The 25404-nt window shown below is 34.4% G+C and overlaps 5 protein-coding genes across 5 annotated transcripts; 3 read left to right on the top strand and 2 right to left on the bottom strand.

The window, feature by feature from the left end:
* Positions 1-2372: 2372 nt before the first annotated feature.
* On the bottom strand, positions 2373-6195 carry LOC105345817 (heat shock factor-binding protein 1). Its single transcript, XM_011454134.3, has 3 exons — positions 6056-6195; positions 3406-3472; positions 2373-2830 (listed from the first exon to the last, which is right to left on the bottom strand). The coding sequence occupies exons 1-3, from the start codon at positions 6125-6127 to the stop codon at positions 2745-2747; spliced, it is 225 nt and encodes a 74-aa protein (XP_011452436.1). The 5' UTR covers positions 6128-6195; the 3' UTR covers positions 2373-2744.
* Positions 6196-6433: 238 nt separating this feature from the next.
* On the top strand, positions 6434-13896 carry LOC105345816 (large ribosomal subunit protein mL38). The gene is made up of 8 exons (XM_011454133.4): positions 6434-6590; positions 7996-8139; positions 9181-9389; positions 10042-10160; positions 11269-11427; positions 12333-12469; positions 12893-12980; positions 13664-13896. Exons 1-8 carry the CDS (start codon positions 6434-6436, stop codon positions 13863-13865), a joined length of 1215 nt encoding a protein of 404 aa, XP_011452435.1. The 3' UTR covers positions 13866-13896.
* Positions 13897-17097: 3201 nt separating this feature from the next.
* LOC105345815 (CCAAT/enhancer-binding protein gamma) lies at positions 17098-18184 on the bottom strand. The gene is made up of 2 exons (XM_011454132.3): positions 18028-18184; positions 17098-17661 (listed from the first exon to the last, which is right to left on the bottom strand). The coding sequence occupies exons 1-2, from the start codon at positions 18032-18034 to the stop codon at positions 17276-17278; spliced, it is 393 nt and encodes a 130-aa protein (XP_011452434.1). The 5' UTR covers positions 18035-18184; the 3' UTR covers positions 17098-17275.
* Positions 18185-19594: 1410 nt separating this feature from the next.
* On the top strand, positions 19595-20784 carry LOC105345814 (CCAAT/enhancer-binding protein beta). The gene has a single exon (XM_011454131.4). It carries the CDS (start codon positions 19610-19612, stop codon positions 20540-20542), a length of 933 nt encoding a protein of 310 aa, XP_011452433.3. The 5' UTR covers positions 19595-19609; the 3' UTR covers positions 20543-20784.
* Positions 20785-23641: 2857 nt separating this feature from the next.
* On the top strand, positions 23642-25325 carry LOC105345813 (CCAAT/enhancer-binding protein gamma). Its single transcript, XM_011454130.4, has one exon. It carries the CDS (start codon positions 23770-23772, stop codon positions 24553-24555), a length of 786 nt encoding a protein of 261 aa, XP_011452432.1. The 5' UTR covers positions 23642-23769; the 3' UTR covers positions 24556-25325.
* The last annotated feature ends 79 nt before the right edge of the window (positions 25326-25404 follow it).

The following is a 25404-nucleotide window of genomic DNA, read 5'->3' as shown; positions in this document are numbered from 1 at the left end:
AAAGATATTTGATATCAGCCAGCACAAGTAGCCATTGATGATCGTAAACCAGTAACTGATGTCAACATTCAATGTGTTCGAAAAAAAATTATACCAAGTAGATTAATCAGTAAAGCACAGAACCGATAATCTCTTACAGGGATCTCAGAGAAGTGAAGAAAATATCACTCGATTGGGATGAATTGAAATACTTTACACAGGGTTATTTTTGAAATACTGTATACAGGGTTATTTTTCTTGTGTTATTTCCGTCCTTTTCCACTTGCAAACGGCCCGTCTTGAATTCGCCAAGACAAAGTTGTGAATAATGAAAGATAGTTTGAGACAGAGGAATCTGCCCAGTTTTAAATTCGCCTGTCGACAACGAGGGTGAAAAGTGCGAAAATATTTTCCTGTATACAGTAAGTATGGACAAATATTATCGACTAGCAGAATGCATGCTACCTTACACGTCACATGACGGGCGTCTTGTATTCACATAGTAACCTGGAGTTGGAAATCACGTGATGAATTATGATATTCAACATGTTATAGTATACCTTCTACAACAGATAATGTGAATGCAAGAAGAAACAGTGTTCTTTCTGTTTAACCACGAGCGCATGTTTGTATATTGTTCACCTTTTAACATAATTAAGCTTATAAATATATACAACTACCATGAAAAGGAGAACAAAACATGATGTTGAGCTGACTATGTATTTACGCTGTAAAAAAAAAGGGGGCGTCCTCATTATCCTATGGCGATTCAGGAAAATGTAATGACCCCTACCTATGAAAACGACACGCTATTTGAAAATATGAACTTTATATTGGTGTAATTACATAAAGTTGCAGTTAAGACATTGGCAATTCCTACAATTAAAAGAAATATGCCCATACTGAACTTTTTTTGGCGCAATTTTTAAAAGTCCCAAAGTGGCAAGTGCAGTCATTAATTTAGTCGATTCAAATGTAATTGAAATATCAGTTGTAACTTTGATCCTTGGGGAGAGGACCAATATAGGCTAGCCTGATGTCCAATTCTATTTTGCATTTATTTCCATGATAAAATGTTTGTTAAATTAAATTAAGTGCAGTCATCCTTTAACGGACTTCGAAAGACGAAAAAATTAAAGTGCATAATTTTTCCAAAGTGTATTGTCACTTGGGGACAGGGGATGGACATATGATTGGGAGGAGTTTTTGTGTATGTATCCGATTTATCGAAGGTAGTAAGACGCTCGACTTAGACCCTCCCCCCTCCCCCCCCCCCCCCCCCCCCCAAAAAAAAAATACTGAATGCATTTAGATAGAAATTTACAACACTACCTTTAACATCTTTTTATGTTGTACGTATCGTCCTCCAAATTCCAACAGTTCCTTTTGGAAACGCATTGCAAATTCGCAATATATAGAGTGTTTAGTGTTTTTAGGTCAGAGGTCAAGGTCAAATTATCTGCATTGCAAATTCGCAATATAAAGAGTGTTTGGTGTTTCTAGGTCAGAGGTCAAATTATCTTCATTTTGAAATCTAGCTTAGCACATTTTTTTTCTTTTACATTTCATATTGGGTGTGCAATAAACTGAATCAGGTATATAAAAAATTTTTGGTCAAACACAGTCCTTTACAATTCCCTCCATCTTAATGTCCTTAAATTAGGCAAGGTTATTTAATATTTTTACTATACATGTACTTGTCCCAGCACACTTTGAAGGTTACATATATATATGCTTTATGTTACATCTGCAACATCCCAAATTTTCAAATTAAAGCAAAGCCCAAGCAATGGCAAGCATTATCAGAACACAAAAGGTTCCACTTGGTATTGTCCTTTGATTGGGCTGCCTGATATGCATTTACACAAAGAAAATTTTTCAAAATTTACGTGGACACATTTTTCATTAACCAAAACATTTCTGAAATTGAAGCTGAATGTCAGTCCTTCTATGAAAGTAGCTGCCTCGTCACTGGGACAAATCTTACAAGAGAGACATCCTCTTCACTTTTTTAAAAATTCTTCTCATTAAATTTTTGACATAGATGTTGGATACGTTGGTAAAATTACTTCTATGGTTATTAATACTGTATATATGTCATAACAAAAAACACTGGTTTAAAGCTTCCATAAAATATTTCATCGATTGAACCATGCAGCTTTCACTTCTTTCCATAATACAGTAAAACATGGTTATAGCGAACACGCTTATAATGAATTGACGCTTACAGCGAAGTGATTTTCATTCCCCGTGACTATATTACATGTTGTAAACTTGACGGATATAACGAATTATGCTTATAACGAAGCAAAATCACCTGTCCCTAGCGCTTGGTTATAACCGTGTTTTACTGTAATTCAATCGTTTATTTTTTTACAAAGCAAATAAAAATGTTGTGTATAAAACTATAATTTATTTGTGAAATTAATTGACACCAATAAAAACAGAATACAGTCAATAAATAATATTACACTTATCACAATTGTAAGAGAAAATAACAAACAGGATGAATTTGTTCTCTTTGATTAAACTTATACAAACATCCTTTCCATTGCAACTTTTACAGTACTAAAAATTATGCCAACACACTAAGCCAAATTATGACAATGTATAATGTCACAGTTTAGAGTTAGACCCATATTGCATTCATGAGATTTCTTTTTCAACCAAACGGCAAGATGTTTCCTTGATAGGTGCAAAAATGTATACTGATCCCTAAGGCACACACGCTAAACCACACAGGAAGTAATGATGGAATGCTGGGATTACGCTCGGTCCTCGACACCCGCCTGCGTCATCAGGTCAGCGATGTTTTTCTCCAAATCATCGATCCTGTTGCCCATTTCATCGAGTACCATGGTTAAGGATATATAATTATACACCGTATATACCGTACAATAGCAGATCCAGGATTTATGGGGGTCTAAAAGGCCTGGGGTCTGGGGGACGCCTTGAGGCACCCAGTGGATGCAGCGCAAAGCCAGGATGGGAGCCCAGGGGTAAAGCCACCTGGAAGCTCTCAGGTTTTGGGAGGGGAGGGGGTTAAGATACTGTTTGAGCTATTATAGCTATACTTGACATATAGTAAAATCAATGAACAACAACAAACATGATATACTGTAACTACTACCAATAATTTTCAATGGGGGGTCGACAGTGCTGTAGATAAAGAAGTTTTCTTTTTTTTATTCATAACAGAATACTAAAACATGAATTCATAAAAAGCCACTTAAATTCATTACTTGTAAAACATGAAGATTTTACCTAAATGATAAGAAATTGGGACTGAAAGACCAACAACTTTTTGGTATGAGGGACAGACAGTTTTTAAAAAGAGATTAATTTTAGGCAAAGTTTTAAATTCACAGAATATGAATTGCAAAGTTAATTTTTATTAAGATAACCAAATAAATGAGTAAAGGATATTTCTATTGATGATCTGGTCTGACATTCCCTGGAATTTATCCTGCATTTGTTGTAGAAGGTTTTGTACCTGTCAAAGAAAACAAATACAGTAAGACCATAAAAGAGGCATGAGAGGGCGGACTAAGTTATGGAACTTGTGCCCAACCCAAATAGTAATTTTGTACAATAAGAATATATTCAAATCACCATAACAAACACGATTCAGTACAATTAAATTTAATTCTAGAGAAAGCTACTAAATACAGTGATAAATGGGAATTATTTTGCAATGCATTTGTGGTGATCATGAATCCACAAAATGCAGACACCAATTTACTACTAGTATTGAAAATAGACATGTTATCACAAATGCTTGCAATTGAACTATAAATGTTTACAAAATTCTGCACAGGATTGCTAAGATTACAAATTGCCTTACTGGTATATATTTATGTAAACAACAATTCCCATTTACAAATACTTCTATTGATTAAAATCATGACAGATCAAATCTACCAGGTATGTGTTTTGATCTACCTTTTACAGAGCTGTTGGATCTGGCAAATCAAGATTGCACGAACCCCCTTATCTACCACTAGATAAGGCTAGCTTCAATCACTGATCAATACCACTTATAACTTATTTAGAATTCATTCCCTACCCCTGAGTGCTGAATGCAAGTTGTAACAAATTTGTCCAGCCAAACAAAAGAAAGCCTCTATGGTTACAGTAATAAAATCATCAACAAATACATTAAATATTCAGATAACGAGTCCATATCTCTGAAATGAATGAGATAAGGGAAAGTTTTTAAGCACTGGAATTAATTATTTACATCCATAATACAATGGACAAGGCACAATACCACTCGGCTTTAAAAATGAAAATACAAGTACAGACAGGTATAGGTCATTGATTGAGGACAATGCAAAAACTGTGGACTGCAAGTGCATTTAAATCTCTCCTTTATATTTGAAATGTATCAGGCCATTATTACAAAATGGTGAAAGTTACAATTTGACGTTCACTGTTCACAAGATTAAACTTGCTTTAGTTTTCCATATTGAATTGAAATCAAGGTATATTGTTCTCACAAAGAGTTCCTAACAATATTAGAATGAACAATGTTATTAAAGGACCCAATATTTTGGAGAAAGGGAGAGTGTTCTCTATTCTTATTTGGAACAGATATTCCGTTAATACCATAGCATTTACAAACTCTTTTAAAGTTGGAAAATTTATGTGACAATAACATTAATTTTTATTTTTTAATTGCCAATAATATAAGTCTAAATCCAACCTCCAGTATCTTAATTTAATAATATTAAGATTCATTTGGGGACAAATTCCATTTCTGGAATTTATTACTTGAATTGCTTCAAATAATGTTAAGGTCAAAATCATTTTTAAAAGCCCAAGGTGTAATTTCAAGCATAAATAGTCATTTTTTTTTTACTTATAATATAATCAAAGGCAAAACTATGAAAAATTTTGTAGTGGTGGGTGTAATAAAATCTCAGCGAGATTCATTGAGACTGAAATTTTTTTACAGACATCTCTTACGAATCTCAGACCAGTACCACACACAAGTGATTCGGGAATATCTGCCCCCACTTCGGAGGGTTGCTACTATAGAAATACGCTGAATTAAATCAACTTCCGCTTCAAGTTTTTACTTTGAGCCTCCTTTTAACTCTCTATCAATATAAAATGTTAGTTTCCTTCCATTAAAAGGTTTAAATCCTACAAAATATGAACTTGTTTATTTTTCAATTCAAGATATGTTGTTCTCAAATATTTCATTCTTATTATTTTATGAATATTAAATTATAAAATTAAAAGGTCTAGTTATAAATATCGACATTTCCTTTTAATTTCTTATAAATTCCATATTTTATGCTTTTGGCAATTAACTTGACATTCAGCATATTTCTATAGCAACACCCAACCGAAGTTGGGGCAAATTTTCCTGAATCACTTTCCGTGGCACAGGTCTGAAATTTGGAAGAGATATCCGTCAAAAATTTTCAGTCTCAACGAATCTTGCTGAGATTAGGTGTAATAAAGATATAGGAAACCTCTTGTATTAAGTGTTAAGCATTTCTTTGCCTTAATTATTTTATTACTAGTTTTGAAAATTGAGAATGCCAATACATGTATAGTTAAGATATATTCATTTATTGTAAATATTGAATATTATGAGCTTATGTCCTGCCAAAAAAAAGTTATAAACCAAACTTTAACAACTTCTTCAGCAACTACTTCAGCAAAACTCGATCATGGCATATTTGATTGCATTGCAAAACAGCCATTTCTCACAAATATACCAGAACGTGAAATCAAACAGAATTATATTTTGACAACCATTAAACATGCCTAATGCATAGACTATAAAGACTTTACCAATGTTATAAAAAGTAATGCATCCCTGCAAAATGATATAAACAGATCAATTCTATATATTGTTGTAGGTTGAAAAGCATATGTTTATATAAATGAATGTTGTTAATCATTCTTTCGTGCTGGAATCACAGGTTCATACATAGTATGCAATAAATATATTTAAGCTGATGCATTAAAATGTTTAAAATAAATCAATTTCAAGTCTAAACTTGCAAATCAGCAAGTTGCATGGGGAAAATATTTGATGTGAAAGCTTTGTTTTACTTACAAACTGAGTTAAATCCTGGATATTCTTAGGATCAGAGCTGTTGGTTATGTAGTCCTTGCCGCTGTCTGCCATGTCGCTTTCCAATAGAGTCCTTAGTATTAGTCCTTACCAAAGTCTTTCCAGAAGTCACTGAAGTGGATGACAGGCTTTTGTGTACATTTGCGCATGCGCATTAGGGGGGGTTTCCTTTGGGACTAGGTAAATAAAATTATTTTAAAATAAAATAACTACGGTCTTCATCTTTCGTTGTGATGTTTTGTAAAGGTTTTGAAAACTAATAAACCAATTTCATAAGCTAATATAAATATTTGTAAACAGAAGAAAAAATGTGCAAACTCTTTATGTTCACCAAGTTTACCTAGCTCCAAAAATGTGAAAATGGCCGCTTCCACTGCAAAACATTTGATCAAAACTTTAATTAGTTGCAAAAGTTCTTATCGTTTAGAAAATGTACGTTATGCGACGGGATTACGAAAATCAAAGAGGCTTGGGAAAATGCCCGAACTTGCTAGAACATTTGAGCAGAGATTAGCAGGTATTTCTAAAAAGAAAATCGGTGGATTCATCTCTTTCGAATTTCCTCAAACAACCTTTTATTTTGTGAAGATCAAATATATTTCTTTCACATTTAAAACGGTTATTTTCTCGATTGTGGGAGTGTCTTTATCCAGTTTCAGAAATGTTTACATTTCAGACAACCCAGTATAATATCAAATATGTAAACGGTCTGACTGTGGGCCATAGATGCATAGATATTTCTGGTTTAAACAGATGATTCTTTTTTAAAAGACAGAATAAAATCAGAGACATAAATAACAATGTTTTTTATGTCTCTGATAAAACGCATTTGAAACACACACGGCAGAATCTGCCACAAGAGTCAGCAATTTCATGAATTTATTGTAAATATAAAATGAGAAACAGGCTAAATCCTACCAGTGAGCTTTGCGAGCAGAGTGAGCGAAGCGACAGAATGGCAACAAGTTTTCTACATTTTTTTTTAAGTCTCTATCCAACCAACAACATTAAATACCAGACATCAACTCCATGATGTTATTTTATCAATTCCTTGTGTTTATTTCTCTACAATTATTATTCAGTTATTTTAAACCAATTTCTGCACATCTTGATCTTAAACAGCAGCCATTGAAAGTTTTTGTGTGACGTCACACTCAGAGCCGAAAATATTTCATGCATGAAATTATAGAATGAAAGAAAATCTAGAAAACTTGTTGCCATCCTGTTGCTACGCTTGCAAAGTTCTCTGGTAGAATTTTGATTCTTATTTATTTACAACAAATTGATAAAATTGCCAACTGCTGTGGATTTGCCTACTCATGTGGATATGCCTGCCTATCATAATCTAAACGTCCCATGCTCAATGTACATAATGACATCATGTTTCAATAAGTTTCATACATTCAGCTAAATAGTACGAGATTCCAAGAAATTTGTATTTAATTTTCTGTAAATGTTTATCAATTTCATATGTTGATGAATTGAAGTTTCGCAACTTTGTTCAGTAGTAATCAGTACCTAAGAGATTGGTGCCTTAATGTTAATGTTTTTATTTTCCATCTAATAATTTGATGAGACATATGTAAAACTAGTCGTATTTCTTGAATAAAGCACTTTTGAAAGTTATCTGTTTTGCATATGCATTGAAACTTGGAAAGTTTTAATCACGTTTAGAGACAACAAACAAACAAGCGCCAGTCATATAATGATTGAGTTAACTTTATTATTTAGAATTTTTTAGCCTTTAGAACCCCTGATTCAACTTTCATTTTTTCACAAATTTTCTTAGATGTTCATGTAACCATACACATTACTTCATGAGGCGGGCTTTGCTCACCTCTGGCTGCGCTCAGTTTCCACAATTTAGGTTGCAGCAATAGTTTAATCATACCGTCAGTATATAAATTCTGTAAATATTTTAGATATGAAGCTTACTGAACAATCAAAAGCCAATAATGTCAACATTGGATTCCCTTTGACTAATACGGCCATAACACAATCCCAAAAGAGAGCTGTGATTAGGAAAAACAAACAGGAGTTACTGGCCCTTGTTCAAGATGGAGAGTGTAAGTATCAACTTTCTATTCAATCACTTTAATCAGTTGTCTGATGCATACAGCAAAACTTGTTTATAGCAAATTTCAAAGGACCATAGAAAAAACTTCTTTATACTTGTAATTCGTTATACGTTTAAATTCTTATTGCAAATTTGTTATAAAATAGGTAGCTGAAAGTACTTCAAACTATTGTAAGTTATAAAATCAATATTAACGCCATTTACAAAATAAAATGATATAAACTTTTCATTTAATTTTTTTTAATTTACTGTATTATGTTTTGAATTTGAATATTGAAGATTTGCATCTTAAAATTTCATGTATCTTCAATAAAATTTGTCATGGAAAAAATTTGTTATATAAATAATAAAGTACATTAGAATTTAATACCCCAGCTGGGGTATTAAAATTACTTTGTTAAAGATCTAAATTCGTTGTAGCTATGTTTGTTATATTCAACAACTTTCTATAGTTTTATTTAAGAATTTTGCTTAGACATAAATAAGAGTTTGTTATAGCGGTAAATTCGCTATATCTGTGTTTGTTATATTTGAATTTTTCCGTAATATCTGAAATCATTTGAACCCATGAAATGAAACGAGCTCAAGTTCATTAAGTTATCTAAAATATATGTATGTTGGCCTGAGCCCTGTCTGATAAAAGCTTTCACTAGCAGTAGCTGGTATTTTTTAGTGTTGAATGGGAGGTATTCCAAGCATCTTGGAAGAGCTTGTGGAAGATTTGATTTTAATCCGAGTTATCCGACTAGCGTAATCTTTTGTCAGTTATTTTTTGTATTGATTACAATGTTATTCAAAACAAGTAAACAAAGAATGTTTCTTACCATGTGCTTTTTGAATTTCATTAACAAAAAAATTTGTATCTGTTAAAAAGAATAACTGCCATTACAGTTGTGAGATATACGAGAAAGAAACCAGAATAACAGACATTGTCATATTAGTATTACTTTAAGCATGGGTGTGCATAATTATTGAGTACATTAAAATTGTCACAAAAAATGGCTGCAAGCTTAAATTTTGTTTCTCACAGTGATGATTGATCTGGATGAGGTTGATGCTGCATCCTGGGATACAAATAAAAGGGAGCATCTCCACAGACTTGCTGTACATTATGGAGTTTTCCGCGACTTGTTCGGGGGTGCATTCTTTTATCCCCAGGTTGATCTAGAGGTCAGCTATGATATATCAGAAGAGGATGAAGTGCCAGTTTTTCATGGAAACTTGATTGAACCTTCTCAAGTAGGTAGAAATTAATAGAGTTGTTGGAAACCACCATTTATATGAGTTTTTGTGATTTGAATATGGAAAGTAAAGCTAAACTAGGAGGACACTTGAAGCTCCTAATTAGCCCAAACCTTACACATCATATGACATGACATTTTATTTCAATCAGGAGTGCAAACATCCTATCAAAGAGGATTGATTGTGTTACATTGTGGATAAGCTGACTAATTAATAAATTGGAATGTGCCAAAAGTATTCAGTCATCAATTTAGCTGGTTCATGTTATAAACTGTAAATGTTTGCTGTAACAAGTAAATTTGTAAGCCAGTATATAAGCTTACATTTTAATTCTTAGTAAGATGTGTCTTGAGCCTCATTACCTACATTGACTGTACATCTGGTTTGGACTTAAAAGGTGGTGACCATAGCGAAAATTTCCTTCATCATCTTTGGATTTGATCTAGCAACACTATGCATAGTTTTCTTTATACCAACATTCAAACTGTTTTATTATATTAATATCTGCCACCTAGGTATGCAAACCGCAGCAGTTAACCTTGTTACACACCATCCATACTCCCGTTTGCGCAAATGTTGTCTGCATGTATATTATGGCTATGATTATGCCATCTTTGACTGATTATGTACTTTGTCAATGTAATGGCAGACATCCAGAGTTCCGAATGTTCACTATGAAGTTGATGGCGATAGTTTATGGACTCTGTTGATGACAGCACCAGACAGCCATCTACAGGATAACAATGCAGAGTACCTCCACTGGCTAGTGTAAGTGTCAAGTTCCTTTACTGGCTAGTGTAAGTGTCAAGTTCCTTTACTGGCTAGTGTAAGTGTCAAGTTCCTTTACTGGCTAGTGTAAGTGTCAAATTCCTTTACTGGCTAGTGTAAGTGTCAAGTTCTTCTACTGACTAGTGTAAGTGTCAAGTTCCTTTACTGGCTAGTGTAAGTGTCAAGTTCTTCTACTGACTAGTGTAAGTGTCAAGTTCCTTAACTGGCTAGTGTAAGTGTCAAGTTCTTCTACTGACTAGTGTAAGTGTAAAGTTCCTTTACTGGCTAGTGTAAGTGTCAAGTTCTTCTACTGGCTAGTGTAAGTGTCAAGTTCCTTTACTACGTAGTGTAAGTGTCAAGTTCCTTTACTACGTAGTGTAAGTGTCAGGTTCCTTTACTGGCTAGTGTAAGTGTCAAGTTCTTCTACTGACTAGTGTAAGTGTCAAGTTCATTTACTGGCTAGTGTAAGTGTCAAGTTCCTTTACTGGCTAGTGTAAGTGTCAAGTTCCTTTTCTAGCTAGTGTAAGTGTCAGGTTCCTTTACTGGCTAGTGTAAGTGACAAGATCTTCTACTGACTAGTGTAAGTGTCAACTTCTTCTACAGACTAGTGTAAGTGTCAAGGTCTTCTACTGACTAGTGTAAGTGTCAAGTTCTTCTACTGACTAGTGTAAGTGTCAAGTTCTTCTACTGACTAGTGTAAGTGTCAAGTTCCTTTACTAGCTAGTGTAAGTGTCAAGTTCCTTTACTGGCTAGTGTAAGTTTCAAGTTCCTTTACTGGCTAGTGTAAGTGTCAAGTTCCTTTACTGGCTAATGTAAGTATCAAGTTCATTTACTGACTAGTGTAAGTGTCAAGTACCTCCACTGACTAGTGTGAATATACCAGTAAAGTCCATGTTCATGTATTTTGGAACATTTTCTTATGTAATATCCAAAAGTGAGTGTTTAACTACATGTATTATTCAAGTTTTCATTAAAATGTACGAAGGAATACAAAAATAAGCACAACTGTAAGTCAGGTGAGTGAGATGGTCCATGGGCCTCTTGATTTAATAAACATAATGAAATCATATACATGTATTAGGTCAATCAAGTTGTTTTTATTTTTCAGAGCCAACATACCAGGAAATGACATTAGTAAAGGGGAACAACTCTGTGATTATCTGCAAGTTTTTCCTGTCAAAGGCACTGGTTTCCATCGTTATGTATTTATTCTCTTCAAACAGGAACAGCAAATTGACTTCAGAGATGACAGGCTATCCCCAAACACGTAAGGCAGTTATGTGCTCTTTTCTATTGTTTGTTACTTGAGTTTTGCCATCTTGGCTAGCAAAGATGGAGTTTTTCAGGTGATACATTGCAACCACTTCCAATCTTCTGTTATTCACTGTGTGTGAAAAGAGAACATGTAGTTAGGAATCATAAGGTGGTCTTCCTCCAACTCCTCTTGCTGGAATATTTATGATATTGTCTTTACAATTTTAAACACATCTTAATACTTATTCATGTCTGGAGACCAGTTTGTATATGGTGCCTTAAACAATGCTATAGGGGGTCATCTTTGAACGTAACATACCTGTACCACCAGAAATCAAATACATGTATTGCAAAAACTACATGTAAATCATCATGATCTCTCTCCTTTTTTCTGTTGATCTTACTTATCCCAAGTTTGTTTTATGTTCAGGTAACCTTTAAGGACATGGGCCAATTGAAAATGTTTGATATTGAATACATTTTTCATGAATTCTATGATGCTTTGATCCATTTTTTTAAAGCAATATGAGCTGCAATTCATGCTGAAATTTTTTAAGAAGAAAATGTTATTTTCTACTAAAATGACAAAAAATATCATGGTATTTATATTTATGTGGGAAAAGCTGTTAAGAAGCCTTAATTGAAGCAAAATTGAATTATTGTTGTCCTGTACAAAAATTGATCTCCTATATTTTCCTTAGAAGAGAAATCTTTCTTCTGACAAAAATTAATGATTTTTCAAATCTTATTTATCATAAAAGTTTAAGTTACATGCAGACTTATCATACTAGCAGTTTTTTGTAGCAAAATACAATTCTAAAAAATACAGCTCATATTGCTTTAAATTAAAAGATTTACTCAATACAAAACTAAAGAGATTGTTTTCAATTTTTTGAAAATATCTTACTTTTGTTACAGATGCTCTCTAAAGGAGAGGACATTCAATACCTTTAACTTTTACGAGAGACACCAGGATCACATGACCCCTGCAGGTTTCTGTTTCTTTCAAAGTGAGCATGATGAGAGTGTTCGGGATGTATTCTGGAACAAACTGGGTAAGATTTTGACCAGAAGTTTTTAATGGATAAAAGTATTGAGGGAAAGCAATGATAGGTCTCAATTCAATCTAAATATGATATTGTTTGATGTTGTATAAGAGTTCCAAGTATTCAGTTCCTGGTAACCAGCATATATTTTATACTGTAGATCACTGACTAAAAGAATGAATTTAATATCTGCATAAAATTGCAAGAAGCAACCCTTTGTCATTTTAAAATTTAGCTATTATTTTTCTGAAACTTGTGAACCATATGAAATTGTATTACCGCGGTAAAAGTTTTGTACTCAGGACTATATATTTATTTACACAAACGGTGGACTTGCTGAATAAAGTTCTTGCATAAAATAAGGAAGAACAGTATGCTGTATGTAAAGATTCAATGGACTGTGACCCTGAACACTTTGAATTTTTGTTTTAGATATGAAGGAGCCGTCTTTTGAATTTGTTTTCCCTGTACCATATCATCCAATACAGAAGAAGTTTCCACACAAAAAACCATTTAACTTGTATGTATGCTTCTACTGGGTGGCTTTAGCTCCCTAATACATCATTTTCATATCCCAATGATAGGAGATTGGGGGGGGGGGGTAGATTGTCTTTGATCAGTTTTCTCATCTTCAACTTTAATTGTTACTTGTGAACGACTTTGAGGATCAATGTGATAAAACTAAAAATAACTATCAACATTTTGACATACCAGTAAAATCTCAATTGTTTACACTTTCGCCATCATTTATTTAATACGGTAATGAAAATGATAAATATTTGGGTCTTGTCATCCTGGAGTTGGAGCGGTTTCATGAATATTATTGGTTATTAGTAAAAATCAGGATGTATGCAACTTAATGGACGATGGTTGGAGGTCCTATAAATGAATTCTGTTGTCACATACTGATACCTTATTTCAATAAAAATTCGTTTTGTGGAGAGACCCAACAAAAAAATCCAAGTAAATTGTTGCTCTACAATAAATGAAACCGTAGTAAGCAACCTCATTATTATCTAGGTCCGGATAGCAACAATCTGATAAAAATTAATACTTCCATCTGCTCCTGGTTTTTAATGTCGAGACACATCGAAAAACAGGGAAGCAGATGGATGTTTTGATTTTAACATGCTCAGAGCCTTGAGGTGTTTTATGTCTTTTGAAGACAGCTCAATTCAATTTGTTCCTTTTGTTCTTCTTCAGGTATTTAGATAGGTATAGAGACATCAAGGACATTAATGAGGAGGTGTTACAGGAAAAGCTGAAGACTGTGCACCCATTTAAACCTAGCACTGATCCCAAATACCCCCTCTATAGGCTCCAGCTCGAAAATAGAGGTCTCCCGTCGTGGTTAAAGAAAAAACGGAGAAATGCAACCCACAAAGTCATGCAGTGGGAAGACTAGTACTGTTCATTGAAATAAATGTGCTTTTCAATATTAGTCTTTGTATTTTATTTTACCAGTACATTCTCATTTCTATTTAATAGAAAATAGTGCTACTTGTAGTCTGTCAATATCACAGTGGCCAGATCAGGAGTAAAAATGATCAAACTTTTATTTTAACAATGTTAAAATTTAGAAAGCATAGAAAGAAAATTAATAAATAATGTGGTAAAGCCTTCATGAGCTGTAAGCTTTTCTGTTTACAGGCTTTTGTCTGTAAACTTGCATTGTATATTTATTCTCTAGAACCTATGTGTCAATTTCAACCAAACTTGAAAATAAATCATCCAAAGGTTATAGAGATTCCAAATTATTAAAATACCCATCCTTTTAGGAGATAATAAGAAAATGGAAAAATAATGTGGTGTCTTAAAAATCTTCCCTTTTATAACAGCACCAGAAATGCCATAATTTATAAGGCTGTCCAAAGTTGATTCTACATTTAATCTATAATGTCATCATTGAAAATACCAAACGTACAAGGTAAGGTAATAAAATTTAAACATAATTTTCAATCAAGTGGTTTTTTATTCATTTCTATTAATACAAATAAATTGAATATTCAAGCTACATATAGAGTAGCTGTTTCATCATCTCTCCTGTTTATATTAAAGGCTGTATAATCCATGTGCCCTTAACATGTCCTATTGCAGAATCTACAGATTTTACGGTAGTTGCAAAAAGTAACACCAAACTGGAAAAAATTAAATTGAAATTGGGGTTTGTTTATTTTAATCGTCAATTTCTCTTAAACCTATGTACGTGGATTATGTTAAACATATAATTAATTTTTAGACAGCCTAACAGAGGTTTACTATGATATTGTGCTGTAATTCCAACTTGTTAAACCTTTGTCTAAAGCACAGGTTATAATATTTAATTAAAAATATTTCATTTAATAAGAAAATTATCCCCTCTACTTTAATGATAATAATATTATAATAGTAGTAGCACAGGGAATAATTTTATTATTGAAAAAAAAATGTTTGATGTCAGGCGTCTGTGGTCTAGTTTTCCTCAAGGAGGGATGCAAAAATATCACTATAGAAATGTATAAAAGGGAAATCATAGAGAACTTCAAATTGTGAAATTATGATGAAAGCAATTTGTGTACTGTACATGTATTTGTATTATTTATGACCACCCCGTCCACTATTATTATAGGAGGAGGGGGCAAAGTTCAACTTAAGAATATACTGAGAAAAATCTCCCGAGGTTACGATGCTAGACCACTGGCCACAGGGCATAATGGGGTTCCAAATGAATGCCAAATTATGTGTACGAATATAAATGTAACAATGTTTAGGCTCAAGTCTGCCACAAAACTTGTGATATTTCTTATACCCAAATACATACAGTATATAGTGTAGCTCCATTTCATGATTTGTTAAAAACTCTGTGTTCCCCTCTGGCTCACCTTTCTGAGTTCAGAAATTTACCGGTAATGAAAAAAAATTTGAAAAGGATAACATAATTCTTTTAAGATCTGTTACTCAGGTGAGTGACGTAGTCCATGGGTGTTTTGTATTACTCCAAGGTCTCCATGTGACATAATTCTTTGACTTTTACATTTGAACCCGAGCATTAATATGCACCAGGGTGGAATGTAAAGAGCTGTGTACTGAGGGTAGGATTGTCCAAAACCCTTATCTTGCCCTAGATGTCAGTTCTAAGGGAATTCTTCAACAGTGAGAGTAAACTAATTTCACAGCTAATTTGCCATTTATAATATGATACTATTATGATTTGTTTTGTACATTAACTAAAAACCATTATTTAGTGCAATTAAGAAATATATTTAAAAATTTAAAAAGTAAAGATTTCATCATGTACCAACCAAGTTCATATCCCTGCAAACTTTTTAACATTGCTGTTTATTACTTATATTTACGTTTGATATTGGCAAACTGTTTAGAATCAATAATATAATGTTCAGTGTTTTTATGTTTACAATATTGCAATAAGCATATATGCGTTATCATTGTAACGTCACAAAAACGTTCATGCAGAATTGAACATTTTTGCTATTCTATAGGTTCATATAAGGAAGCGTGTTTGCAAATGTAAATATTTTAAAATATTTTATTGAAATACAGTCATCATGACTACCGTTATATCAAATGCTTATATGTTGTGAATCTTTCTATTCATGCATCATCATTTGCCTGTATTGTACATTCTCTCCCCTTAGCCCAACTAGCTCATACTTCATCCATCAAGTGCCTTTGGGTTGTAACTTTGTGCAGTGACCTTGAACAAAGTTTCAAGGCAAGAGGTTAAAGTCATATCACACCACTTTGCAAAACGTTTGTCTGAACCATATACAGTGTACTATCCATCTTTTGTCCATGTACTACACTTACAGATTTGGATCATGCTCTAAAGAAAATGTACAGTCATAGCAGACTTTGTAAAATTCTTGTTTGGACTCTATTTTTTCTTCTTATGGCACTACATGTTTCTGCTTTAATTATGCATGTACTATCATTGTTTACTGTACATTCCTTATTAAATGTGAGGAATTAATTTCCGCACAAAATCCTGAGAAGCAGTCCTCATGAATTTTAAAATGTTGCTCTTATTTTTCGGACAGTTTTGGGCTATATGAAATCATTATAAAAAATTGGTGCTCACAATTTTATATATTATCACAAATTGATGCAAAACAGTGGAATCGTGGAATTAAGTACTCGCATAAAATAAGGAATTTACAGTAATGCTGATGTCAGAGTTATATAATTTTTTATTCTGAAAAAGTCTAAAACACTACTTTTAAGAGTTTCAACAAATTTATAAAATCAAGATTGTACCCATAACTTTGACATTTTCTCTTTTTTTTGTTAATTAAAAATTGATACCAGGCAAAGTTTTTTTGTAACATTGAAATTAAAGGTACATGTAATATGTGAAATAAATTTCTGGTATAAATTTTTTTTAAATCTGGAACTTTTACTTAACTCTCTTAGACAGCACCTCATCAACAAAGGCTAAATGAGTGAATTCAATATATTTCTAATGGGGATTTTAAAATAGAGGAGTTGGTCTTTTCAACCTACCCCTAAATATTTATTGCCACTATCAGTTTCTGTATCCACAATTTACTCAGAGACAGCGGAGATGATAATGTCCAAAATCTAAAATGCACTTCATTTAAATACTCAGTATATAAACTGAATTTTTTTTAAAGACAAACTGTAAAGACATAGAAATTTATTCAATAACACAATCCTCATTCGTTTGAATGAAACTAAAATGTATGAAACTGAAGCACTGTGAGACTGTGTATTGTACAGAATATGATTTTTTGCTGAAATATCTCTAACAACAAGGGTCACAGCACTAATGATATTTGTACCCACTGAAAATGAGAGTCACTGTTTTTGTTTTGATGAGCTGTACTGATGATCGGGAATAGGAGCTCTTGATTCTGTTGCTTCTATGGCACGCTCTGACTGGGCAACATTGCCGGCATGAGCCAAAAATAAGTCCTTTAAAACACTAAGTTCTTTTGAAAGAATTTCAACCTTCTGTTCCAACATTTCATTTTCTGCCCTCAACCTATTAACTTGCTCGATTGTTTCCTTGGCTTTTTGTCTTGAACGCTCCCTGCTCTTTTTAACAGCAATGTTATTTCTTTCTCTCCTTTTGAGATATTCATCTGTGTCTTTCTCCATCATTCTTGAACGTTTCGATGGTTTACCATATGACTCTCCATCTGAACCCTCATAATCAGGACGCTTTGGTGCCATCTTTTTATCTGAAACAAAAAGATATTGCATCATGAACTAAAGATAGTAATATCGGAGTGTTCTCCCTTTCTCTTGATTTAGAACCTGATGCAATAAGATTTCAACCCTCAGGTTTGAGCAAGATGTAGTCTCAAAGATATTAATTGTTTAACAAAACTATTGATAATAGTTATTTGTATTAATTAAATTTAGAAGAAACGAGCAGTGAAGCAATTTTGTAAAGAACAATTGAATATTTGATTGCAAAATCAAAAACCGGAAGTAGAATTGTCAATATCAACAAACCAAAAGTAACACGAATAACTCGTCAAAATCAAAATATTATAACTTGTTTCATTAATGACTGGGTATTATATTATATACCATGCACTCACCTGACATTCACTCGGGATTTTGAACAGAATATCCTTCCAAATGTACACTGTATACTAATGGCCTTCCATGCAATTTAATCTGTGATGCAATAAACTGCTTCACCAATCGATTCTCACTTCCTGTATTCAGTGCAGACTGCTGCAACCGGTCAAATTATGTAAATTATTTCAACACACTTATTTCATGAACATTGTAAATATATTCATACTTTTTCTTTTTTTTTAAATATAAACAAATTACATTCATTAATCGACGATCCACGGTTGTTTCCGGTTCCCATTCGGGAAGCCTCGATAGATTCCGCTAGTGACATCAAACAATCGACCGAGATGTACCGAGTACGATATACGGAAACAACCGATGATTACCGATTGCTGTTACAGCGAAGCTTGCGCGACCTCTGGCGAAAGAATGGATCGTTAGATTTTTGGAATTTCCAATACTGGTTCTTGTCATTGCCTGGTTTTCTTTCTTTATTTAGTCATGAAGTCAGGGAACCAGGCTAGTTCACATTCATTTACTCGTACTAGAAAACATTCGTATGATCGACCATGGAGAAAAATCTCTCATATTGAACTTTTATAATTTTATATGACGATTGATAAACAATGAATATATTGATATCTCTCATCTCTTTAAAGGGTACCCATGTACCTGAGATATATTTTGAAGAAAATTGTCAATAATGCCTACTTTTAATGAACTTTTTAAATAGGAAATGCTACGCTATTTGGAGTTTTGCATTTAAATCAGTATGATTGATTGAATTTAAGGGTTTCCAACTAAGAATATACTTGTCTATAATACAGAGTACTGATTATTTAACGATTTTACACTAAAATAAAGAGATATATTTTAGAACATACGTATATTTGTATTAAACTCGACTAATAATGCATGTATTACTGTAGTTTAGACTTAAAAGTGCGGGTGTTTTTCTATATCGAAATATTGTTGCGTAAATTACTATAAATACAAGTATGTTTATACATACAGACATTGTACGACAAGCCTAAAGTGCTGATCTCTGACAACACATACACAATATAAGTAGATATAAGGGGGTGAATTATCTATCAGTCATAAGAAGTCTGCAATGGTCATATATGATTATAAGTACAGCTTATCAATAACTTCCGAACGGAGAGGAGAACCAGTGTAGCTTAGGAAATCCTTTTGTTCGAAACACTTCTCGAATTTACAGTAACACACGAGATTAATTTGGGAGTTTTCCATTTCAATTGACGTCAGAAGAGCATGGTAATCTCTATTCTAAGAACCAATCAGATATGTTTCTCCTTACATCATATTCTAACACAATCCGAATCGCGTTTCAAAAAGTTAATACGAGATAAAAATAGTTCCTTCATTGCTAATTAATATAGAGTACATAATTGTTGCCACCACTTTTTAATAATAAAACTTTAGTTTCAAGTAACACTTTCTTAACTTTAAAAGGGTTTCATATCGAGGTAATGCATTATTTATTAAAAAAGGAACGAAACACTTTCGCGTATTAATCCACCTCTCCTTCGGACAAATTCTATATATACCCTGAGCCAACGATGTTTCGTCATTGGCATGTCTAACAACTCCGGTGTGAACCAACGAAACAACCGCAATCTTCAAGATTCGCGTGTAAACGTTTTACAGACTCTCGAGTCTGTTTTGGGTGTGAACACTCAATCTGAGGCGCTGGATTTCCCAGTATTTTCATTTGACGAAAACATTTTCCCTGGTTCACCATGTCCACAAGAAAATTTGATGGAATCGGTACTCTACGATTCTGAGCAAAGTAAGAAAGTTTCAACTATTCTGCAAGATAGTCAGGGCCAGTTTGATTTGGACCCGCTCTTAGAGAATTCAGTCGACATTCGACAACTACTGAACAATAGCACACAAGTAAACGACGCCACTTTAGTGAACATCATTTTGGGGGAGAAGACCGCTGACCCAGTTACGGGTGTCCCATTTATTGAACTGCAACCTGCACAAGACAGTGTGTTGCCTACATTCAAAGAATTTGACTTTATGACAAACCAAGAGCAAACATCAAAGATATCGGAGGCCGGCTGGTCGGCCAGTGAGGGGGAGGAATACAGCACGTGTGACATCGAGAGTATCGTGAACTCTCCCTCTCAATCGGAGCACGACGTCACATCATCGACTCTCACCCCTCCCACCTCACCTTTTGAAATAGTTCGTGGCCGTCCTGGTAGGAAGCCATCCGCCGCCGGACCCCTCAGACCAAACCGAAAGAAACAGCCACCCAAGGGCACTGAAGAATATGTAGACAAGCGAGTGAGGAACAATCTCGCAGTGAGAAAAAGCCGGGACAAGGCGAAGAAAAAGCAGCAAGAGACCGAACAAAGAGTGCACGAATTGTCAACAGAAAACGAAAACTTACAAAAGAAATTAGACTTACTAACAAAAGAACTTAATGTGCTCAAAAGTTTATTCATCAATGTTGGAGCCTCCTTACCCACAAAGTTCGACGAAATCATGTCCAGGTGACACACGATCAAGCAATAGACGAGTGATAAGGCCCGATGTCTGTTCGGGTTTTCCTGTATATAGTGACACTGTTTACCATGTAGATAGTATAAACTTGATCTTTTTTACTTGTAAAAATTGTACAAACACAGAACTGAACGGCGACAATGCTGTTGAAGTAACAAGTTATTGTTGTTGTATTTTTAAATACTTATTAACTTTTTTACTTAAATGTATCATTAAAAATGAAATATTAACATTTACTCTCGTCTTATTTTATTTTACAATAATCTTTAACTATAAAGTCACTGTCTCTAATGGAAACACGTGTGTGACACTCACTAGGTTTTTCCATTGGCGATGGAATGCACAAGTGTTATTCAGGTTGATCAAGCAATGACTGTCATCCCCCTTTTACAATGAATAATATTAGATCATTGGCACTCCCTCTTGCTTGATGTCTTTTCAAATCCGGAATATCAATGAGCAAAATGATTAATTTCTTAAAATCTTGATTTTTGATGATGAACTAACACATGCAAGTAAACAAACAAACATGAAAAACCACTATAATTATCCGTAAAACAATCGCAAAATGAGAGTAAAAGATAAACGTTTATTCAGATGGGGCGTGACCTCTATTTTATGTATCGAAGACAGATAAAGCATTCGGAAATTTTGATTAAGACTGAAAAATCAGTTGGAGCAATTAACAAGTCCACCATAAAAGTAGCTCGTACTTAACCATAAAAGGGGGTTATTTATTTGCTCCTCCTAGGGAGGGGGCTAATTTTCAAAGGAAGTCCGTCACTCCCCATCCTTTGAAACCGTACATGTAGCTGTCACGCGTGCAATCATTTGCTGTTTATCAATTTTATAAAAATGAATATCGCGCGCCGACATAACGATAACGTATGAAAGTTTTCAATATACAAATTAGAAAAAAAAGCAATATAATTATTCTAGATTTAACAAAATTTGGTCAGCGAGTGTTATTTGATTTTTTTATGGGGGGGGGGGTGACATTTTTTTTAATGTTTAACAATTAGCAATTGTTAAATGTGAGGGCGTTAAATCGTTTTGTGATCACTTCCTGCGCGGATCTAGAAGAGGGGCATGGCAAATTCAATTTTTATAAATTTACAAACGTTGGTAAAATTACCAAAAATATACCCCCCTCCCCCCCCCCCCACCCAATTGAAAACTCAAATATCCTTAGGACCCCCGTGGAAAAAATTTCTGGATCCGTGCATGTACATGCTTGTAATTTGTGAACAAATTCTATTGCAATTTTTCTTCGAATTCAGTAAGTTAAATATGACATGCAAGTACAGCGATACATAATAAACCTAAATTTTTTGAGATTGTCGTTCAAGAGAGATCACTCGTGCGACGTTGTTTGCAATGTCTGCAAACGCCCAAAACAAAGCCTCATTTCTGATCTCCGCAACATTAACAGTTTCCTTTTAAATATTTCAGGACGTCTAAATACGCCAGGAATTAGTTGGTGAAATTTGAGATTTTTTTCACAAAACTAGCTACAAGGACATTACACAGATAATAATGGAACCAAATTTACGGGAGCTGCAGATCCCGGATAACGATTTTTCCCTGACCCTGGCGGATGTATATTAGAACACAGGAGTACATATGATCGGATGCTGCGTGTCGTCGGCATTGATTTGTTTACTCATTATTTACCTGTTGTCATGGCAATCTACAGCATTCCCGGGCATGAAAGGTGTTCTAGTTTATGACCCGTTCTGAATAATGACTTCACAATATCCCGTGATTCTCTGTTCATTCGGGATTTCCCAGCCGATACAATAAGATTAATGCGATAATCCGTTTATTTGTGGTATTCATAAGTAACATAAGTGGATAAGTTAAAGTAGATGGGGACTACAATAAAGAACACTATTGTTTGTCTAGAGTTTTCACACCAGAGACTCCAGGCAAAAAGTACATATAAAATGCTTGTATATAAATATATATAAAGCAACGTACATGTATCAACAGTTCACGATCTCGAGCGACAATCAATCAAGATTGAAAATGTACCATAAGTTGAGAATAAATTGTTGATTTGATTAGAAACATTTACACATAAATATAAAAATGATAACATGTTATAGTTGTCATACACTTTTTCAGATTGTATTCCTTTTAATTAACTGAAATAGTACAAGAACATTGTTGGAATGAGCAATGTCAATTATTAATTGTTATACTATGCATTGACTTATCTATTTCTTATTACTGTAATAATTTCATATTTCATACTCTGCTCTTGGCTCTAAATTAGAAATAAATGTTATAAGTTCTGTAATTTATTGTCAAATACCAACTCTGCATTTATAAAATCTTTGTATTTTCATAGCTAACTTTTTATGTGATCGTCTGTTTTCTGCAAGCAAAATTATCCAGTTCTGCTCATCCAGACTGTTTGTATATATGTAAATATGTTTATGTACCATTACTGTACCTCTTGTCCCATTTATATGGTTTTAGGCGAATAAACGAATAGAATTGACTTGAAAAACCGGACCCTGATATTCTTATAGGAGATATCAACTATATCTAGTGGGTTAAATTTACACACAAATATCATTTCCTTATGGATTTAACAACTCCACTGGTCCATCTAGACAGTCAGAACACATAGTGCGTAGTATTATTGTCTCAATACCCGTAGCTTGATTTTGCGACGTACCGGTACTTCAGTTTGCCCGGGTTGTTCTAAGGCCTATAAACAAATCTTTTGCTATTCAAGTATCGGTAGATTGAAAGGGGGACGTTAAAGAAATATGAGAAAGGAAAAAAATTATCTATATAAATATATACATGTATATACAATTACTATAGTGGTGTTTAAATATTTTGGCAGTATGTATATATGCTTAAAATAGAACTTCTGACGTCATCAAGCTATTTTTACACTTCTAATATACATAACCTACTTTTATTCTTCAAGGTGGTTATTTGTTTTGCTACAGTAGACCGAACATTTCAAAATAAAGTGACGTCACTGGTGTAGCAACGCTAAGCGTCACATGTTGCATTAGTAATACCCTATCTTGGGGTTTACCTGAGCGCTAGTCAATATAAATTTAAAGGCCGGCCAGGAAAACCGCAATCCTTGGATTACCGTCGTAGCGAATACATCGAGCAAACTCTCTCAAGCCGCATAGCCGAGCCTCCCGGATGGCCTAGTGGTATTAGCAGCGGCCGCTCCAATACATTACTGCATGTCACAGATTATGATGGAAAGAACCCCATTCGATTTGGACCCGGTGCTGGAAAATTCTGTGGATATCCAAGAACTTTTCAACAATTCCACACAGGTGAATGACGAGACGCTGGAGAAACTCATTCTGGATATAAAATCTAATGACATTGTCCAGAGCGTGTCTGGAAACGAAGCCTTCACCACGCTGGTAAACGCTGCCCCGGTCACCGTGCAGACCCAGGCCGTGCCTGACCAGGCCCTGATCGCACAGCTCAGCCGGTACGAGAACTTGGAATTTGTGCTTAATCCGGACCAGGTCTCCTCGTGTTTACAGTCGGTCAGAGAAACTCTTCACTCCACGGGGTCAGTGAGTTCTGACGGTGAGCTGGAAAATTCCCTGTCCGGATCTAACGAGGATTCGGATAGCTCCGATCAGGATATCTCTTCCTTTGTGACCCCACCCCCTAGTCCTATGGACGTAGATTATACCCCTCGCCCCCGGGGACGACCAGGTAGGAAACCCTCAGCTGGCGGACCGGTGAAAAAGAAGAGGCAGCCAGAAAAAGGTACCCGTGAATATTTCGAAAAGAGAGCGAGAAATAATCTTGCAATTCGCAAATGTCGTGAAAAGGCTAAGCTGAAGCAGGTGGAAATGGAAAATCGCCTGCAGTATCTAGAATCGGAAAACATGCAGCTAAAAGGTAAACTGGACAATGTTACAAAGCAGCTTGAACTATTGAAAGACTTTGTGATCTCAAATGGTGCCAATCTCCCAGAAAACATTGCAAAAGTCGCGAAGAGCTGACCAGGGGTACATCGGCTCATGTGATAGCTGTCGCTAGGCTGACCAATGACTTAACAGACAATCAAGCAGTGTTTTGCATTTGTGATGCTACATACCATTGACTTTTTCAGTCATCATTCGTATTGATTTATCATGTCAAGCGGTATACCAGTGTACTCAGTATTTATCTGAGAAATTAATTTTCGTCTTCATTTCCATTGTTTTGTTCACATATGCACAGTATTCTCTTCTTACAGTTGAATGTTCTCTATGTCACTGATGAATTATCTCTGAGATGGCAAGCAATTTTCATATCATTTTACATATTTCGTGCATGCAGTCAACCCGAAAACTGCCCTACATTTTAACCCGACCAAAAACCACCCTCAATCCTCGTCACGATTTTACTCTGTTCAAAGAGTGCAGTCATGCGAGGACCATTCAATACCGCCCTTTAAAACACCACCGGATCGATGGTGTCGATTTCTGTGTGATTATTTAGGACGTTCTCCTCTGAAAACAAATGCTTTAAAAAAATACACAACCCCCGGGTCTTAGTTACGGGTCTGACTGCACGCCCCGTCTTGTGTCTGACATGGCTATGACTTTAATCATTCATCTACCCGGTAGCTGCGAGCAGTTCCACCTTTTACTTATTGTATATAAATATATTTTTTACACGTTTCAGTAGAACTGAATTTGGTATGATTATTAAACTGATGGTCCTACATCTACTGTCTTGATACAGTGGACTGTAAGGCACATGTTAATAAACTGTTCAAAAATATAAATCTTGTTTTTGATTTACAAGTTTGATAACCAAGCGGTTCATCCATTGACAGAACTGCGAGTGGACCGTTATTAAATATG

The sequence above is a fragment of the Magallana gigas genome, chromosome 3 (genome assembly GCF_963853765.1).
Source record: "Magallana gigas chromosome 3, xbMagGiga1.1, whole genome shotgun sequence".
NCBI classification, from domain to species: Eukaryota; Metazoa; Mollusca; class Bivalvia; order Ostreida; family Ostreidae; genus Magallana; species Magallana gigas.
This window is presented reverse-complemented; position numbering and strand designations above follow the sequence as displayed.

Coding starts and splice junctions, on each gene's coding strand:
- LOC105345817 (XM_011454134.3), bottom strand. CDS start 6,127: ATGGCAGACAGCGGCAAGGACTACATAACCAACAGCTCTGATCCTAAG. Junction 3,473..6,055: donor TCCAGGATTTAACTCAGTTT/GTAAGTAAAACA, acceptor TTTCTTTGACAG/GTACAAAACCTTCTACAACA. Junction 2,831..3,405: donor AGACCAGATCATCAATAGAA/ATATCCTTTACT, acceptor TAACCATGGTAC/TCGATGAAATGGGCAACAGG.
- LOC105345813 (XM_011454130.4), top strand. CDS start 23,770: ATGTCACAGATTATGATGGAAAGAACCCCATTCGATTTGGACCCGGTG.
- LOC105345814 (XM_011454131.4), top strand. CDS start 19,610: ATGTCTAACAACTCCGGTGTGAACCAACGAAACAACCGCAATCTTCAA.
- LOC105345816 (XM_011454133.4), top strand. CDS start 6,434: ATGGCCGCTTCCACTGCAAAACATTTGATCAAAACTTTAATTAGTTGC. Junction 10,161..11,268: donor GAGTACCTCCACTGGCTAGT/GTAAGTGTCAAG, acceptor TTTATTTTTCAG/AGCCAACATACCAGGAAATG. Junction 12,981..13,663: donor CACAAAAAACCATTTAACTT/GTATGTATGCTT, acceptor GTTCTTCTTCAG/GTATTTAGATAGGTATAGAG.